Genomic DNA, 20,120 nt, shown 5'->3' with positions numbered 1-20,120 from the left:
GCAGCCATAAAATTCTAAGTTAATGATTATTTTCGAAAAACAATAAAGTTTATCAGTTTGAACATTAAATATCTTGTCTTTGTAGTGTATTAAATTAAATATAGTTTGAACATGATTTGCAAATCAATGTATTCTGTTTTTATTTATGTTTAACGCAATATCCCAACTGCATTGGAATTGGGGTTTTCACAAACACCCCAAAGAAGTTATAAAAAACTCAGCAAAATAATCATATCAACAAAACAACAGACAACTGCACGAGGGGGCTATTTTACCAGCTAGCTACTGTATGTTGCTAGCGATCTAATTATTGTCACATTATTTCGTTGAACTTTTACAAGCCCCTACTGGCTTTAAATTCTTTAAATTGCCTTTCTTTGAGGCCAAAAACCTCGAGTTGCTCCGGAACGGATTTACAGGTGGGCCCAACCGCTCGTCTCCTCTGATTGGCCAATTGGTCACCAGGCCGACTGTGGGGCCACAAACAGATTACACACTGCGATGAAAGCCTGTGTGTGCGTGAGAGTGTTTGTGCGCTTATTAAAGCGCTGTTGGGCCTGTAAGCACCTAACAAAGAACAGAGCACCGTGGTGAAACAGCACAAAGGTCATTGTTAGCATTAGCACATAGCATGACATGCATGGATACTGTGCCTGCTAACCTTTTGCTGACTCATATATTTTAAAAACAATTGGTAATTGTAATATTAAATACTATTATATAGATAATATTAGAACTGCACAACATTACAAGAAGGAAATAGGAATTTTGCAAGGAAAAAAAGTCCAAGACAAACTTTACATTTTAAGAGGGCAAAATCGTTAGTAGTTAATAGTAATATTTACATTTATCTATTATAATATTACTACATGAAAATAATTGTAACATTTACCTGAAGTCACAATTTTACCAGAATAAAATTTATTTGAAGATTTTTTGTTTACAAATATATGCGTTACAATATATATGTTTAACGCAATATATAATATATATATATATTTATGTTTAACGCAATATATAATATATATATATATTTATGTTTAACGCAATATATATATATATATTATAACACATATTTGTAAAAAAAAAATAAAATTGTGACTTTTTTCGGTAAATGTTACAAATATTTTATATATAAATATATATATATATAAATCCATATATATATATATATATATATATATACATATATATATATACATATATAAATATATATATGTATATATATATATATATATATATATATATACATACATATATATATATATATATATATACCGTCTATATTCGATGTATATCTGTATTAGATTATTAGATTTTTTTAAAAAAAATTTAATGCCTTACATTTTAATGATACCATTTTATCGAACAACATACTTTTAATGAGTGAATATTAAAAGCATAGCAATGCAATTTTATGAGGATTAAACTGTCTTTTCTGGTAAATTTGACCATTCATTCATTTTGTAGTGCTCGTTTGTTTGTAACGAGAGCTTGACGTGCCTTCTACGACTCTTGAAAGAAAGAAAACTACGCGCCACAAAGTTTTGTGATCTATTTTCTTCCAAGCCAGACATGACACCCAAGGCAATCACACGAACGGAATCAATCACAACAACAACAGGCGATGGTGACATGACAATCGCCGGCGTTGCGGCGAGGAGGAGGTCGTCTTCGAGGCGCGGCGTCAATTTTTGGGGCCGCAAAGATAAAGCAAACACTTCTGGTAGGCACCTGATGTATCCTCCTACACACACACACACACACACATTTTACTTTGAACGAGGTGTTGTGTTTTTGATGAGAGCAATTCAATGATCAAAATGCAATTTTACTCCAAATTTTCTCATCCTGACAAAAAAAAAAAAAAAAAAGTTTCTTTTTGGTCTAACTGAGGCTAGAAACCCTATCCTGGAAGCCGTCACCTTAATGTGGTGGAGGGGTTTGTGTGGCCCAATGATCCTAGGAGCTAAGTTGTGAGGTCGAGAAGTTCCGACTCGATATAGTCGGACTCGCCTCCACACCCTAACCATGACTTGAAATCTTACTTTGAAACCCTAACCATGACTTAAAACACACATTTGAAAGCTTAATCCTTGTTTAAAACCCTAACCTTGTATTGAAACCCTAATTTGAAGTCTTAAATCTGACTTGTATCCCAAATTTGAAACCCCAAACCCTTGTTTGAAACCCTAACCCAGTCTTCAAACCCTAATTCCAAACTCTTAACTCAGGCCTCAGACCCTAATTTAAAACCCTAACTCTGGCTTTATAGCCAAATCTTTGCTCCAAAACCCTAATTTGAAGACCTAAACATTTTTGTGATCCCTATCCCAATTTGAAACCCTACCCCTGGCTTGACACCTTCGTTTCAAACCCTAACCCTGTCTTGAAGCCCTACTCTGAGAAACAACAGGATGTTGTCAGTGCTCCGTGTTTTGCCGCCGCCGCGCGTGCGTACGTACTTGTACGGCATCGTGGAGCGAGGCGCCGTACCGGTCCTTGAAGCACGCGGCGATGTCTAGCATGTCCTCCTCGCTCCTGGACACCGCGATCCTCATCAGGGTGTCGTCGTCCGTCCCTGCGCGCTGTAAAAGAAATAATCATAATAATGAAATACATTTAAAAAAAAACACACACATTCTAGAGGTGCAGTAAATAAAGCCAACATCAAATAGCCGGTAAAACCGACGTGGATGCTTACACTGGCTTCTACCTTACCGTACTTGAAAACCATCCCCTGGCTTTGAAAACGTGATGCTAGTGAGAAACCCTCAAGCCAGACTTGATGTGATTACCTTACATGAATGGAGAAAAGCCACGCAGGCACGGGGAGAACATGCAAACTCCACACAGGCGGGCCCGGGGATTGAACCCCGGTCCTCAGAACTGTGAGGCAGAGGCTCTAACCAATCGTCCACCGTGCCGCCTGGCTCCAACTAGCGGAGTCAAATTCAACATATTTGGCCAATAAAGCTGATTCTGATGAAACCCGAATTTGAAACTCTTAACTCTTGTTTTTTTCTCATAATACTGGCATAAAAGCCTCATTTGAAACCAAAACAAAGGCTTAAAACCCTACTTTCAAACTTGAACCCTGTTTTGAGACCCTAACCTTGGCTTGAAACCCAAATGAAAACCCTGAACAGGCTTGAAACCTTAAACCTGGCTTGAAATTCTTATAATTTGAAACCCTATCCTTTGATGAAAACACCAATTCGAAACCATAATGCTCTCCTGAAACGCTATTGTGAGAGCATAGCGTCGAAACCCTAATCTGAAACTCCAACCCTAGTTTTAAACCCAACCTTTAAAACGCAGAAACAAACCCAGAATTTACGTTTTGTACGTTTTGTTCTGTTGTTTTTGGAGTCGGCTACGGGGCCACACTAGCTTTGTTTTGGTGGTAATAAACGGACTAGCGTCTCCTGTGTTCCTTGAAGACGCTGCAGTATTGTGAAAATGTTACACTTATCGTATCATTGAGCATTGACTTGAGGCAATCGCCCATTTTGTTCTTTGCTAATAGGAGAACTCGAGTAGAAATAGGCAAGGTGAAGAATTCACACGAACGTCAGCGCATGCACACAGCGCACGATATTTCTTAGAAAAATCCGGATAATACTTCATGTTTTAAGCATGGATACCAGCAAATCGGTGGTGAGTATTATACTTAGGTAGAAGGGAATTCATGATTTTGGGGGTCATATTATAATTCAAGAACTTATGATATGTGAGAAATTAAGGTGTGTCAGAAATGAATTCGGCCGAATCCCTTTTTGTCTCTCGGCTAACCGTAGCATCGGAACATGTTCTCCAATTAATCGCTTTGCGGTACAATTACGGGAAAACAACAACAGACATAACGTAATACGCACCCTCATTGATTTGTACAGCGACTCAGCAAAAAAAGACGGAAGGTGCCGGGTGCATTTCACTGTGGATGTACAGAAATGATTTAGTCAATAATAAAAACGTCATGAATAATAATCCAAAATGTCGTACCGACGGCGAGCAGCAAATTCTCCAGATTTCCTGTGGTCTCGCCTTCAACGCTGTCCTCGATGTCGGAAGCACACAACTTTCTGTACGCAGCGAACACTGCGCACGCAAACGCGCTTTTGTAAGCAGATTATTCCTAACACATCGAACAATGAATATGAAAATACACACGATAAAATAGTCACCATTTTTTCTTTGCTGGACAAAATATGAATAATATTTAATATATCGAGCGTAATCGAGTTGGATGATGTACAGCTCATAAATTGACCGTTGCAATAACATAATCTAGTTATAAATGATGAAATCGACTTATCCCATCCACGAAGCGTACTCTTACCTTTACGGAGATGTTCTGCGCTCCTGTTTCCAAGAATGTTGATGAATTTCTCCTCATCTGTTCCGAACTTGCCCACGCCCGCCGCATACAAGTCCTGCGGTCACGGTAAACGGACTTGATTATGACTTTTGAGTTATTAATGCCCGAGCAGCAGCTGGTGCGATGGCCCCGTCGGAATTGCTTTTCATTAGTATTCTTTCTACGTATGAATCTCCTTTTTCCGAGGCCTCAGCGTGCCAGTAAACTCATCGGTTTTTGCAAGCGTGTGTGTCGCCGTGTGAAAATGGATTTTAAGGGTTCGCAACGCGACCATCCAAAATTCACTCAGTAGCGCCCCCTGGAAAGTTAGAGAGAGAGAGAGAAAAAATCAGCCCCCAAAAACAGTTTCACCGATCTACATGGAATTGGGGCTATCGTAGCAGAGTGCACAAAAAAGTCTCACGGGCCCATGCCCGAAATTGAAAAGGAAGTTCAAAGCAGCCATTGTGTGCCAATGTCAAGGTTTTGATGATCAGGAAGTCGTCCATTTTGGTTTGAAGCAGACATTTTGGGCGGACTCCTACTATTATTATTATTATTATTATTATTATTAAATTTGCAGCTGCTAGCCAGAGTTGGACTTACCATGAGGCAAACAGATGCAGTTGCCTAGGACCTTGAGATTTCCAGGGTCCCCCAAATGTCTCATAGAAGCTGATTTCAAGTGATTATTATTGTTTTATTCTTAATTCACACACTATACATGCAATAAAATGCTTAATCTAGCATCATTTCAAGTGCTACCCCTCCCTTCCCATGCAATGGACTATTCCGTTTTCTTATCACGGCTGTGCAGACAGATTCAGGAAGAGGGTAAAAAGAAAAAAAAATGTTGGTGTTGTGTGGGAAATGAAGCAGCGTTATCCCAGTGGAGCAAAGAAGGGGAGAGGAAAACTGTTTGGTTTTTTTTCCCTCAACCTTTTTCACGGTGTGCATAACCGACAACATTAAGAGTCAGTCACTCTTTGCGGTCAAAATAGGAAACTGTTAAATGGTGATTAATGTTATCAATTACAGGGAAAGTGTTGCCATGACTCACTTGTTAGAAGATAATAATCCTCAAAGAAGATTTTTTTTTTTTTTTTTTTTTTTAGGACTCAGGATATATAAGAATTTTCTCCAATTCACACTTTGTAGTGGATGATAAATTTCAAATCTTTGCAAACCACAGATGAGGAGGAGGGCCCCGTGATTTGTTTTACCTTGTGCCCCAAAGTGACTCAATAGGCCCCTGCTGGTAAGCAACCACCTCGTCGTTAAGCAAGCGCAAATGTCGCATTTGCTCATTTACATTTAGTTTTTTCTCACCATTCCCCAGGGCGAAAAAAGACCATTTCCACACAAGAACAACATTTCTCAGGAGGCCGTATTTTTACGCGGCTGCCAGCGACACCTTATCCAAAAGCTGCCTCTATGTATGTGTGTGTGTGTGTGTGTGTGTGTGTGTGTGTGGAATAGATAATAATAAATGATTTGCTTCCTACCTTGGCATCTTTCTCGATGTTTGCCTCGTTGACTCCCTCCTCCCTGCTTCCCTTCTCGGCGCAATCACAGAAAGACAGACAAAAAAAAATACCAACAGGTGTCACAAAAATAAGGTTGTACAGTTAAGATAATAATAATTGTATTGTTTTACCCAGAAAAAATGTTCCAGAATTACAATTGCATTTTTTTTTAATTTTCATTTCATTTTAATTGTTAGATTTATTCAATTGTATGGCATATAATTTGGATTCAATTGTAGTACAATTTAATTTCATGTACTCGTTATATGCAGTATTGTCAAAAAATATATGAAAAGATATTGCACTTTATTGCGATTAATATGAATCTGACATTTTTTACAACAATATTACAACTTTCTTCTCCGCGTAACATCACAACTTCATTGTTATAATATTGAAACTTTTTTTCTTGATATAGTACAAGTCATGTTATTACTCTTATTTTAATGACTTTATGCGCTATGTTACAAATTGATTTGCATAATCTTACAACTTTAATATTACAACTTTTTGTTGCAATATTCAGACTATTTACTAAACGTTTTTTGCAGTTTTTTTTGTACTTAATTTTTATTTAATGTATTGTTTTTTTTGTTTGCTTTTTTCAGTGTGGCCATAATATTTCTCAAAGCAAAAATTGTTTCTGTATAAATCCACATATATCAAGTGATGACAAGAAAAAAACTGAAATATTACCATGCTGTAATTTCATGAGAAAAACATTCTCATTATCATAATCTTTTGTGGAGAAAGTTGTAACTTTTTTTTGTTTTTTTAATCTGTGCAAAATGCCTTTTTCCCCCTTATATTACGACTTTACTAAAGTAAATGCACAAGCGTATGAATAAAAATATATTTGAACTTTCTTCTCCTTGTAACGTTCCAAATGGAGTTCACCTGCAGCAGGATGACCAGCAGCCTCTGGTAGTAACCTGAGGTGTCGCTGCAGATGTCTTTCTCCAGCTTGTTTCCAAACTCTGCAAAATATGACATACCCACATTATTTTTTTAGAATATTACCACTTTAATCTTGTGATATTACAACTTTTTTTTTCTAGTAATTTTTTGTCCATTTTTTTCTCCTCTATTTTTCCTTTTCAGTGTGGCCATTAATACTTATACTTCAAAGAACAATTACACTGACTATTAATTTATTATAACTTTACTAGTATATTATTATAAATGTTTGACTTTTATTTCTGATAAAATTTCAGACTTTTTTTTTTTTTTTTGGTTTTTTTTTTTTTTACTTGATAGATTTTTTCAAATTTGTTGTCATAGCATTAAACACAGAACTCTATTCACGACAGGACTTACCGTAATTTCTCGTGTATAATGCGCAGCCCCAAACTTGAACTCAAAATTCTGGAAAACCCTTCTACCTATTTATAATGCATTTTTACAATCCATGATTTTGCTTCTACCCATATGATCAAAACATGATGTATTATCTGTATTTTGTTAGTTTTTTTCAAAGAATTATTCTGACGTTAAGCACTTTATTTGAACACATAATACTTTCTTTTTATTTACTTGCTCTTATTTTGAAATTCACAGCCCTACTTCTATTTAGTAAATGAGAAAACACACAGTTGTGCTCATATGTTTGATTACCCAGGCAGAATTTGTAAGATGTGTACAATTCTTTAAAGAAAACCTGAAGGACCAGGTGAAACGCATTTAATTTTATTTTAATGGCATTCAAATTAAACTAAGTATTTTAGAAAAGCATTATCATTAAACAAAACCTAACCATAAAGAAATTAATGATGGTTGTTGTTCAGTCATCAGTCGTATTTATTAAAAAAACAAAAAAACAAAACATATTTCACAAATTCTGCCTGGGTATTTAAACTTACGAGCACAATTGTACATATATGCAGTCATACGTACCCCTGTCATATTGGAATGAAAGTGTAGGCTACACCTTTTTCATAACCTCTAGGTGGCGGTGGGATATTGGAATGGAAGTGTACAGCTTTTTCATGATCTCTAGATGGCGGCATACATTTATAAAATGTGAAAGTCTTTTTCATTTTCTCCTATATCTATGTATAATGCACACTATTGACTTTTGACAATTCTTTGGGTGAACAAATGTGCATTATACACAAGAAATTATGGTAGTCCATTTCCCCACAAGTAGTGAGAGTTCATAATGTGAATTTATTCTCAACATATATATATTTTTTTTTTTTATGAGCCGTATTTTACTTTCACATGTACAATATGCCTGAAAGAGTATCGTAGAAAATGCTACGATCAATAAATCCTTTTAACTGCACTGACGGGGCGTTCTAATTACCAAATTTCATTCGCAGTTACATGGATCAATACACTTACTCATGATCATAACTGCAGTTTGACTAGTCTTTTTTTTTCACCCATGGGAGTGTTAGTTTATGTGGTAACGGCCGAATAATTCACCGCTAGCGGCGGTAAAAGCATGTGCTAATCCATCAGCTGACCTCGCTTGTAGACCATATCGACGTCTCGAAGGCGCGGTCCACTCCTGGAGGCCAAGATCTCAATCAGCACGTCGTCATCAGTCCCGACACCCTGCAGTGCACCCCAACAGAATCATCAAGAAGCTACCCGCGTGGTTTTTATGGCGCCAGAGTGATTAGAACAAAAAACTAAGAAACAAATGCATTTCCCGTTTCTATTTTTCTTGTCTGATGCGAGCGAGCCGAGTTGCCATGGCGACCCAGCGGAACACCCTCAAGTCCATCTTTTTTTGCGTTCAATTAACTCGCTTCACACTGGTCTGTCTCAATGGGGGTCGCACAAAGCCTTTTGTTATGATGTCATTTTGCTGCTTGACGAGCAGTAGGGATGCATATCTGCATAGAAAGTATTTCAAGGAGAAGATAGTGTAGTTTGTGCTGGGGAGTCATGAATTACGTGTAACGATGATATCATTGTAATCTGTTACATTACTTGGAGAATATGTGTAATTAAATTACACTTGCCTTGGGAAATTTCCATAATTAAAATTTTAGTTATGTCTGAAAAATCGCCACAAAAGTTCAGATTTTGCTTTTTTTATTTTTATTTTTTTTTTTCATGACTTCCTCCTTCTCAAGCCAATGTTTGTGACTGGCTCTCTAGGGTTATGTGCCATTTTTGCTGAAGTCTCAGACATGACCTCCTCACAGAATTACGCCAAGCATTGCGCTGGATTTGCGTTCGTCACGAAAATGGACCCCGTAATACATATAAAAGACGTTTTGAACGGGTTCATCTTGATAATTTGGGACTTTTTTAAAAATGGAACTTTCACTCATCTGGGTTGTCACATGAAGCGCTATTGTCCAAATTGTGCACATTTGCCATTAGGTCAACATGGTGTGGTATGGTGGTTTTCCACATTCTGTACATATATAGTATATTGTATAATATAATTCAACACACACTTTATTTACATTTCATCATGTTTTGTTATCAGTTTATCAGGGAGGGGCCATAGGGGTCGGGTGCAGTGTGAGCTGGGCGGTGGCCGAAGGCAGGGACCTTGGCGATCCGATCCCCGCCTACAGAAGCTGGCTCTGGGTGCGTAGAATGTCACCTCTCTGGCAGGGAAGGAGCCCGAGCTGGTGTGTGAGGTCGAGAAGTTCCGACTAGATATAGTCGGACTGGCCTCCACACACAGTTTGGGTTCTGGTGCCAGTCCTCTCGAGAGGGGTTTTTTGAGCAAACAAATAATCGAAAACCAACTCTTGACCTAATGCTTTAATACTTGGCCCAGGTAAATGTGTGACTCGTATTTTATTAGCTTTAACTTAACTATTTGTATACGTTGGGCGCTTTTAGGACGAATATGAAAGGCAAAATGCTGAAGGGAAACTCGATGATGTCAAATGAACAAACGATGAATCGGAAAACAACTCATGACATCGCGCTTCAACAATTGACGTCGGTAAAATCGTTTGACTCGTTTCACATGGGACATATTATTTCTAGTCATTTTAAATATTGGGTATCTTTTTGAGACGAATATAAAGGCAAAATGATGTACGGAAATATCTATGATCTCAAACGAAAAACAAACACCTAGCACCAATCGAAACAATCGGAAAAACAACTCTTGACCAAATGTTTCAACGCCTGGCAGAGAGAAATATGCAACGCGTTTTGCATGCTACTATTTTTATTCCCTTTAATTCATCAGTTTCAGAATATTGGAGGTTTTTCATGGTAGGTAAATATGCAACTTTTTGACAGTGAGCTTTAGTTAATTAATAAATTTTTTCTGAATGTTGAGAGATTTTTCGGGAAAGAAAAATCCCAGCTGGAGAAATACAATTTTCATGGCACCTGGGGATTGCGATGTTGTGATGTATGAAGTCCTCGATTCATTTATTTTTTGGTCGGCATTTTGGCTCCTCGAGCACTATCTCTTCGCAATTGGCAATTTTTATTTTTTTTTTTAGCTGAAAGTGGAATTGATGACTAAAGTCTCGGGAGTTACCTTGATGGCCTTGTGCAGCAGCGTGGCATCGTACAAGACGGGCGGAGTCATCAGGGCCACGACGAGACGCTCGAACAGACCTCCCAGCTCCGACTTGAGAGCGCCGACCAGATCCTGCGGGAGCGTAACGATTAATGATGTCCGCTCTCTGTAATAATCGCATTTGTATCGAACTGTATTGTGTTTCATTCGGTACGTCAGGAAATTAGAGAAGGGAAACAAATGAGGTCTTCATCCATCGCCCGGGCAACGTGAGATATTGAAATAATGGTAGCTGAGTGACCAAATCCAAATCATTCTTTTTCATGCGCGCACAAAATCAAAAAGATTGAATGCAAATGAATTATACTTAACAAATGTATTGTACTGGATTAAGAAAACCAAAATAACATTATGCACAGTTTTGAATATTTAATTCAGTGGTTCTTAAGAGCCTAAATTCTAATATTTGTTTCATGAAATTGTACTCCAACAGCTTATTGTCTATTAAGGGTTAGTTAGGGTTAGTAAGTGTTTGTAGTAAGTTTGCTTGTGCGCCTGACATTTCTTAGACGCTATCGTTCACATACGGATACCAAAAGGTTAACTGCTGAGCCCATTTTGAACTCTGTTGCTAACCAAAACAGCAGCCCCTACAGATGCAAGCAAGTAAATAGCGACGATCTCGTCTCAATTTACACACAAATGGAAATCTGGACCCGTTTCGTTGAACACAAAGCTATTATTCTGTTTTACGAATGGCAACAGGTGGATACACGGGTTTATCGGATCTTCTATTTAATTGATCTGCCATTCAAAAAATGTAAAGGCCCGCCCCCGATAGGCGCTGATGCAAACGGGCCTTCAGTTGCCTCACCTTTCCGTAGGCCGTTTTGTACGCCGCTTTTATTTGCTGCCGCTGATCGTTGCTGCGCGCCGCCAGCAACATCAGGACCACGTCTTCATCTGTGCCTGTAAGACAAACGACTCATGGGGTATAAGACGAAGAAGAAGGGGATCAAGGTCAGAGAGGAGAACAGGCGAAGTAGATGATCTAATAATCCATAACTCGTGAAAGTCGGAGAGGCAGGCGAGAATGCGACAGGGGTCAACGTAAAAGAATCGAGGCTCATCCCGAGCTAAAGAGCTAACGTGAGGTCGCGTTATTGGAAAAGGCTCAAGTCTAAGTGCTCATCAATACCATTGATCAGCACAAATGAATGAACAAAAAAAAAAGGATGTTTTGGTGTCGTGGCTTTGTGCGATCAAAACGGGTTCAGCCAACCTTTATTGAGCCAGGGGCCCGTATTAGAAAACTCTTACGACACGCGGCCACACAAAACATGTCACGAAAAAGTATACACCGCTATCCTGAAATAACGGTGATCACATCTCAATTTAAATGTACTTACTAAGTGTGAAATCTGGGCCCGTTTTTGTTCCTGCAAACATGTCGTAGTCCAACAACGATTTTATTATTTTATTATTTTATAATTTTATAATTATTATTTATTTTATTCACCCATTAAGTGCAAAATTAAACAACTTCCATAATTTCTGGTGTATAATGCGCAACCGCACGGTAACCGACTGGTTAGAGCGTCAGCATCACAGTTCTGAGGACCCGGGTTCGATCCCCGGCCCCGCCTGTGTGGAGTTTGCATGTTCTCCCCGTGCCTGTGTGGGTTTTCTCCGGGCACTCCGGTTTCCTCCCACATCCCAAAAACATGTATTAATTGGAGACTCTAGATTGCCCGTAGGTGTGACTGTGAGTGCGAATGGTTGTTTGTTTGTATGTGCCCTGCGATTGGCTGCCAACCAGTTCAGGGTGTACCCCGCCTCCTGCCCGACGATAGGTGGGATAGGCTCCAGCACGCCCGCGACCCTAGTGAGGAGAAGCGGCTCAGAAAATGGATGGATGGATAATGCGCAACCCCAAAGTTGACCTCAAAATTCTGGAAAACCCTTCTACCTATGTATAATGCATTTTTACAATGCATGATTTTGCTTCTACCCATATGACCAAAACATGAAGTATTATCTGTATTGTTAGTTTTTTCAAATTATTCTGCACTTTATTTGAACACCTAATACTTTCTTTTTATTTACTTGCTCTTATTTTGAAATTCCCAGCCCTACTTTTATTTAGTAAATGCGAAAACACAGTTGTGCTCATATGTTTGCTTACCAAAGCAAAATTTGTAAGATGGGTAAAATTATTTAAAGAAAACATGAAGGGCCAGGTGAAACACATTTTATTTTATTTGAATGAGATTCAAATTAAACTGTCAAGCATTTCAGAAAAGCATTGTCATTAAACAAAACATAACCATAAATAAATTAATGATGGTTGTTGTTCAGTCATCAGTTGTATATGAAAAAAAAAAATAATAATAATATTTCACAAATTCTGCCAGGGTATGTAAACTTATGAGCACAACTGTACAGATACGCAGTCATACGTGGCGGTGGCATATTAGACTGACTAGATGGTATTCATAAAATGTGAAAGTTTTTTTCCCCAGTTTCCTCTATACCTATGTATAATGCGCATTATTGACTTTTGACAATTTTTGGGGGAAAATATTTTGCATTATACACGAGAAATTACGGTAAGTAAATCTTTTGTTACCTTCCTATTTCTGAAAATGAGTCTGCAACGATGCATTCAGAATTTTGCCAAATTTGGCCTTTAGCAAAACATTTTGTGGGTGGGATATCCTTACTTATGAATAAGCAGTAATATAGCTTCATACATAAAAATTGTTTTCTAAGCATCCTTTATTGCAGTCTGCTGAAAGCTGCAGCGCGCTAATGCTAAAAATAGCCGAGCACTAAATGGGAAAAGCAATTAGATGACCGCTTTTCAGACAATATTGTTCAAATATTTACACAGAGGGATTTGTCCGGGCATTTCAAACACACGCAAACGTCTGCTTGTTTGAGAATGCAAGTAAAACACATGGGGAATGAATACTAATGTTAAGAATGGCGGCAAAGCCAGTTGAGCACTTGCCGAGTCCTTTCATGGCTCGGTGGAGGATCTCTGCGTCGTGTTTGGCGTCGAAGTTAACAAAAGGTCGGACGCTGCCTCGGTATGCCTGCGGGGAGGAAATGAATGTAATGATTGATTTTTTAAAATTGCCTTTTTTGTAATTCATTATAATGTTTGTTCTTTCTGCATTTGGCCTAAAAAATGCTAACATGCTATCAGTTGCTATGCTACCATATTTCTACCGTAACTTACACACCTAATATGAAAAATTATACAGTACCTGTAATTGTTTTATATATAATAATAATTTTAATTTCTTATATATAAAAATCTTTTGAAAAATACACATTGTAGAGTACCAAAAAGTGAATGATTATTATTGTTATTATTATTATTATTATTACTACTACTACTATTGTTAGGGTTATTATTATTATCTGTGGTATCTTATTGTGTTTTATGTATTAGCTATTCTATCTGCCGAAGCAAGTGTAAACACAAAGGTGCGTTTAAAGGTGCTATATAAATACATCATCATCATTCTTAGTAGTAGTAGTAGTAGTATATTATTACATTTACACATCAACCTTTTTTAATAAAAAACTGAATTTTACATTTCTTTTTACAAATAAATGAAAAATGTTTTTATTATTCCTGTATTACTGTTACTTTTGTCTTCTGTAATACAAACTTTGAATAAAAAAACATGTATAACCTTTTTGGCATGGTTGCCACAACTAAACATGATAGATCCCGCAATACTAAAAGTGTAAACGCGTATCACTTTAAAGCCTTTTTTTTTTTTTTTTACTTAAAAAAAGCTGTACATTTAATGACACCTGCTATTATTATAAGAAAAGCATTGTGCTCATCACACAGATGTGTTGCCATGACAACATGATTTATTTTATTTTCATCAAAGATGTCAGCTGAAGCGTTTTTTGTTTTTTTTTAATCGAGAACAATGAGACGATGAATGAATACGCTTTCGGTAGCGAGCGCTCGTCAGGTGCGCGGGCAGGAAGGGGTAATAATAAGCTCATTTAGTGTATTATCTGCACTTCAAGGGAAGCCATTGACCTTTTCTCACTTCATTACATGCGGCGACCCGTGTGAAGAGACATCTATTTTTTGCTGATTGAAAACCTTACACCAGAGATTTTTTTTTTTTTATATACAAGGAGGGACTCACCATGTTCGCTTCTGATAAATGCACAAAGCTGCAAAAGACAAGATATCATTCATTTGGATCACTAGCTGCTTTTCACAAGGCACTATGGTAGCTAAAATGCTAACATGCTACCATTTGCCGTGCTAAAATCTAGCATATCAAACACCTCATATGGTTGTGTCAAGCACTATACCTAAAATCGAGGAAGATAACATTCTAACCTTCTACCAATTGCTACAGAGGACAAAACGATAACATTCTACCAGTTGGTTGAAAAAAAATAAATAAAATGTAGGTATGTCAAGTACTGTATAAAAGCCTGACAAGGAAGAAAAAATATAACATTCTTGCAGTCGGTACACTAACATCAAATGTGGCTATGTCTAACTACCAATTTGAAAGCCTAACAAGCAAGATGAAATGCAAATGTGTTATGCTCACATTTAGCTATGTAATGTGGCAATGTCAAGTACCATGTTGAAAAGCTCATGAGAAGGATAACATGCTGTCATGCTACCAGTTTGTATGTTATAATCTAACAATATACCAGTTGCTACTAGGACTTGTACCAGTTGGTACACCAACATTGAGCATGCTACTCAAAACAGAGTGTGGTTCTGGCAAGTGTGATACCAAAAGCCTAGTAAGGAGGACAAAATGCTAACATGCTAACAGTTGCTGCAATAAGACAAAATGCTAAAATACTACCAGTTGCTGAAAAAAATAAATTTAGATATGTCAAGCAGCCTACTACACAGTATTAAAAGCCTAGCAAAGACGAAAGAAGACTAACACGCTACCAGTTGCTCTGGTTACATCGAGCATATCACATGCCTATTGCGGTTGTGTCAAATCCTATTTTCAAAACCTAAATAGGAGGATAAAATGTTAACAAGCTACCAGTTTCTATGCTAATATCTAGCATATAAAATGCCCGATCTGGTGTCAAGTACCATATTATGAGTCTAATGAGGATGAAATGCTAACATGTTACCCGTTTCCATGCCAACATCTAGCATATCAAATGCCTAATGTGATTCTGTCAAGTACAATATCGAAAGCCTAACCAAAATGCATGCTAACATGCTCAAATGCTACTATTTGGTACGCTAACATCTATCATATCAAACACTTAATTTGGTCCTGTAAAAATACTACGTTGAAAGCCAAACAAGGTAGAAAATATGCAAATAAGCTACCAGTTTCTAAGCTATTATGAAACATATGCTTAATGCGGCTGTAATGTCTAGTACTACTTCAAATATATGGATAAAATGCTAACATGCTACCAGTTGGTATGCTGACATCTCGCTTATCAAATGCCTGATATGTACTGTTCGTACTACACTGAAACCCGAGCACGTAGGAAGGCTAACATGCTATCAGTTGCTACGCTAACATCTATCAGCTCAAACTGCGAGTGTGGTTGTGGTCTTCGATTGAGAGGACATTGTGAGGTCTTACCAGTCGTGGCGTGTTCTCTCCGGGTCAGGGTGTTCAGCAAGTGGCGTACGAGCAACGTGTCGAGTTAACAAAGCGAACCCGAAGCCGGTCCGCCCGAGGTGTCATCTTCCTCTGCAAGTTTCCATGACCTCACGGGGATCGCCGCCATAGTATCACATTTTGTTAAATTAGTAAGTGACCCCCCCGCCCCCCAACGCAGGAACGACATTTTAGACCAGGTCTACGGCTTTCTGAGACAATTGGCATACAGTCGATATATTACATTACAACCAGAAGTGGCAAAAGTACTCAGACTCTATACTCAGAGTGGATATAAAAAGTCTACACACCCCTGTTCCAATGCCAAGTTTTTGTGATATTAAAAAAAATGAGACCAAGATGAATCATTTCATAAGCCTACTAGAACAGCTGCAATTTATCAGGGGTTAATCAGAGGAGGCCAAGATCAATAATTTCAAAAGCCTACTAGAACATCTGAACTTTATTAGGGGTTAATCAGAGGAGACTAAAATAAATGCAGAACTTTTTCAACCAGTGACATAATGTGGTTGCACAAGTGTGCACACCCTCTTATAACTGTATGGCTTTCTGTACTCGGTAGTAACCAATCACATTCAAACTCATGTTAAATGGGAGTCAGTCATAAAGACAATAAAGTTGTCACTTTTTTTTTTTTTAGGAAAAATCATCAAGAGAAAAAAACTATTGTAACATGACATTTTTTTCCACCTAAAAACATGGGCGTATACGGACGAATTGAAACAAAAGTAAAATTACAAATAAGTTTTTTTTTTTTAAATATGAGAGAAATAAATACAGAACAAGAACTAGTTTACAACTTTATCCTTGCCGTATCGTAAAAAGAAATTGGAAAAAATAATATGAGAATAAAGTAAAAATATTTCATATAGATTGAAATCTTAAATTAAGCTTTTTGTATCCATGTAATAGAGCCACTTTGAAAATTTTAAATTACCAAAAAAAGTTTACAAAATATTATAAAGAAATATGTCTCTAAGAATAATGTAATTAATTTTTTTGTCTAAATATAGTAACGTTATGAGAATAAATTCAAATAACTATTAATATATTTTTTTTTAATTACAAATTATTGATCTTACAGCAGAAAAAGTTCATATTCTTGTAGTATTTATTATATTTTTTATTCCATGTGACAAAATATTGCCAAAAAAATAATTCGTAGTATAGCAAAACGAAATGGAAAGTCCGCTCGGATTAGGGTTGGACTATTTTGCGTGTCATCCATCTGTCGTCGTCATTTGTTGAATTGATATGCGTTTATATCTCTTTGAGCACGGGTTGGTCTTGTCTTGCGTCTCAATTGCTTAAGTGCGTTGCAAAGACGACTGCGTTTTTAGGTTTGGTCTCGTAGGAGTGAACCTGGTAGGTATTACCACACACACACACACACACACACGCACACACAACTCACATTACAGTGCACCTTAATTAAAGCGAAGTGTGACTAGCATCTGCTCATGCAGGCGAGCGTGCAGCCAATTTCCTCCAAGACCAAATAAACAAGACAACTGGGCAGCTAATAACGCCAAGATCAGAATGAGCGGAGATCCAAGAGAGACTCTTTCAATCTTCTGTGGTTCAGACCGTGATGCTCCATTGTAATTTCATGTAGCTATTCATACAATTATCACCGGGTGGCTTCCCTTCACATTAAAATGAGTCGGAGAAATACAAGCCACGTCATCTTTATTGTTGTCGTAAAAGGTCCTGTGCTTAAAGTCTTGTACCTGTAATACAATCTTTTTCTGGGGTTAAATTACATTACAGGTTCATGCAGAAATATTACAGCCATGCTGAAAAAAAAGGAGTTAGTATTGAGGCTTAGTTGTGGTATTTCCGAGCCACAGACGTATTCACGCTTGAGCCCGTTGAGTGACCGACTTGCGGTAATTTCTGTCATCCATCCTCAGGCCTCCTGAGCCTCATCTTCTCGCGACTGGATTCCTTTTCCACTAGTAAAAATGTACCTTATGGAACAGACTAGTACGTGAACCGACTCATCGCCTCACATTCAGAGTTTATGTGCGCGTGCGGAACACAGGATGCCTGATTATTCCGAACGTATTCATATTCGGTGTGTTGATATAACCACTTGAGATTTCAACATGGGACAAAAATCGCACCTCAATCTTCAATTTTGATGTTATTTCAATGTTTATCAAAAAAGTATTGAAGAGTGTCATTTACCAACTCGGCCACTAGGTAGCGCAACTAGTGCACCTTTTTTGTACTCTATCCATCCATCCATCCATTTTCTGAGCCGCTTCTCCTAACTAGGGTCGCGGGCGTGCTGGAGCCTATCCCAGCTATCATCGGGCAGCAGGCGGGGTACACCCTGAACTGGTTGCCACCCAATCGCAGGGCACATACAAACAAACAACCATCCGCACTCACATTCACACCTACGGGCAATTTAGAGTCTCCAATTAATCCATTTAGGAGTTGTCAATTAACCTACCATGCATGTGGGAGGAAACCGGAGTGCCCGGAGAAAAGCCACGCAGGCACGGGGAGAACATACAAACTCCACACAGGCGGGGCCGGGGATTGAACCCCGGTCCTCAGAACTGTGAGGCAGATGTCCTAACCAGTCCGACCACTGAATTTTGAGGTCAAATTTGGGGGTGCGCATTATACACGAGAAATTACTATACATCTATATATATATATATATATATATCTATATCTATATATAGATATAGATATATAGATATAGATATATATAGATATATCTATATATCTATATATATATACACACACATATATATATATATATATATATATATATATATATATATATATATATATATATATATATATATATATATATATATATATATATAACCCCAATTCCAATGAAGTTGGGATGTGTTAAACATAAATAAAAACTGAATACAATGATTTGCAAATCTTGTCTTTGTAGTGTATTCAACTAAATATAGGTCGAAAATAATTTGCAAATCATTGTATATTGTTTTTATTTATGTTCAACACAACCTCCCAACTTCATTGGAATGGGGATTGTATATATATATATATATATATATAGATATCTATAGATCTATATCTATAGATATAGATCTATATCTATAGATCTATATATCTATAGATATAGATCTATAGATATCTATATATATCTATATAGATCTATAGATATATATCTATATATAGATCTATATATCTATATCTATATATATATATATATATATAGATATATATATATAGATATATATATATAGATATATCTATATATATCAGTGTGTGTGTAAAATACTGAACGTACAAAAGTCATACCAATTTGACCTGTAATACAATAGGATGGTTAAATATAAGTCATTTTAATAAATAAATCCATGTCATAATCATATTTCTATTTTTCTCTTTTATATTTTCTTCTCCTTTTTTTTAGTATTTCCATTGTTTGTTGTTGTTTTTTTTACTAACAACAAATGTTAATGGCTTAATGTGACCGACTGTTCGTTTTATTAACCAAGAATAGAACCACAAAATGCATGTTCTATATAAAAATAAATAAATAATAATACATTTTTAAAAAAACATTAAAAAAGAAGAGAAGATGAAAAAATATGGCTGGAAAAAGTTTTCGACCACTTCCAGATGTCCAAGGAGAAACACTGTGGTCATCGTCAAGCTTCTTTTTTTTGTTTGTTTTTTTTAACAATAATAATAATAATAATAATGATAATGAGGAGAGCATAGCTGCAATCAGGCAGAACACAGCACGTAGATGTCCTTTTAGGGCAAGTCCATCACATTTGTTATTTTCCTTACATCAGTCCACGAGGAGAATCCCTTTCACAGCACATGCCGGAGCTCCTGAGCCGAGGCGGCGGCAGCGGCGGCGTTGGAAGTGTTGGCGGGGAGCTGTCGGAAGGATCTGGCCAGCTGCAGCGTGGCTTTGCCCACCGAGTGGCGCAGCTGCTTGATGAGCATCCACAGCAGAAGCATGATGAGCCCCAGCAGCCCCAGCAGCATCGCCAGGTACACGCTCACGTTCCATCCCCAGTCCAGCTGCAGGGGCAGCGTCGTGGACGCCAGGAGGAATTTACGGGGGGCCGGCATGGAGGCGAGACACACGCCCTCCCGAAAAA

At 37.5% G+C, this 20,120-nt stretch overlaps 1 protein-coding gene across 1 annotated transcript; it reads right to left on the bottom strand.

Annotated features, from left to right (window-relative positions):
- Positions 1-1,478: 1,478 nt before the first annotated feature.
- On the bottom strand, positions 1,479-20,091 carry anxa5a (annexin A5a). Its single transcript, XM_061788643.1, has 12 exons — positions 19,834-20,091; positions 13,353-13,437; positions 11,214-11,308; positions 10,358-10,471; positions 8,355-8,445; positions 6,784-6,863; positions 5,866-5,916; positions 4,343-4,436; positions 4,006-4,101; positions 3,879-3,937; positions 2,466-2,588; positions 1,479-1,747 (listed from the first exon to the last, which is right to left on the bottom strand). Exons 1-12 carry the CDS (start codon positions 20,089-20,091, stop codon positions 1,688-1,690), a joined length of 1,206 nt encoding a protein of 401 aa, XP_061644627.1. The 3' UTR covers positions 1,479-1,687.
- Between the last annotated feature and the right edge of the window lie 29 nt (positions 20,092-20,120).

This window comes from Phyllopteryx taeniolatus, chromosome 10 (genome assembly GCF_024500385.1).
Source record: "Phyllopteryx taeniolatus isolate TA_2022b chromosome 10, UOR_Ptae_1.2, whole genome shotgun sequence".
Classification (NCBI taxonomy): Eukaryota; Metazoa; Chordata; class Actinopteri; order Syngnathiformes; family Syngnathidae; genus Phyllopteryx; species Phyllopteryx taeniolatus.
The sequence above is the reverse complement of the archived record's forward strand: the minus strand, read 5'-3'. Positions and strand labels throughout refer to the sequence as shown.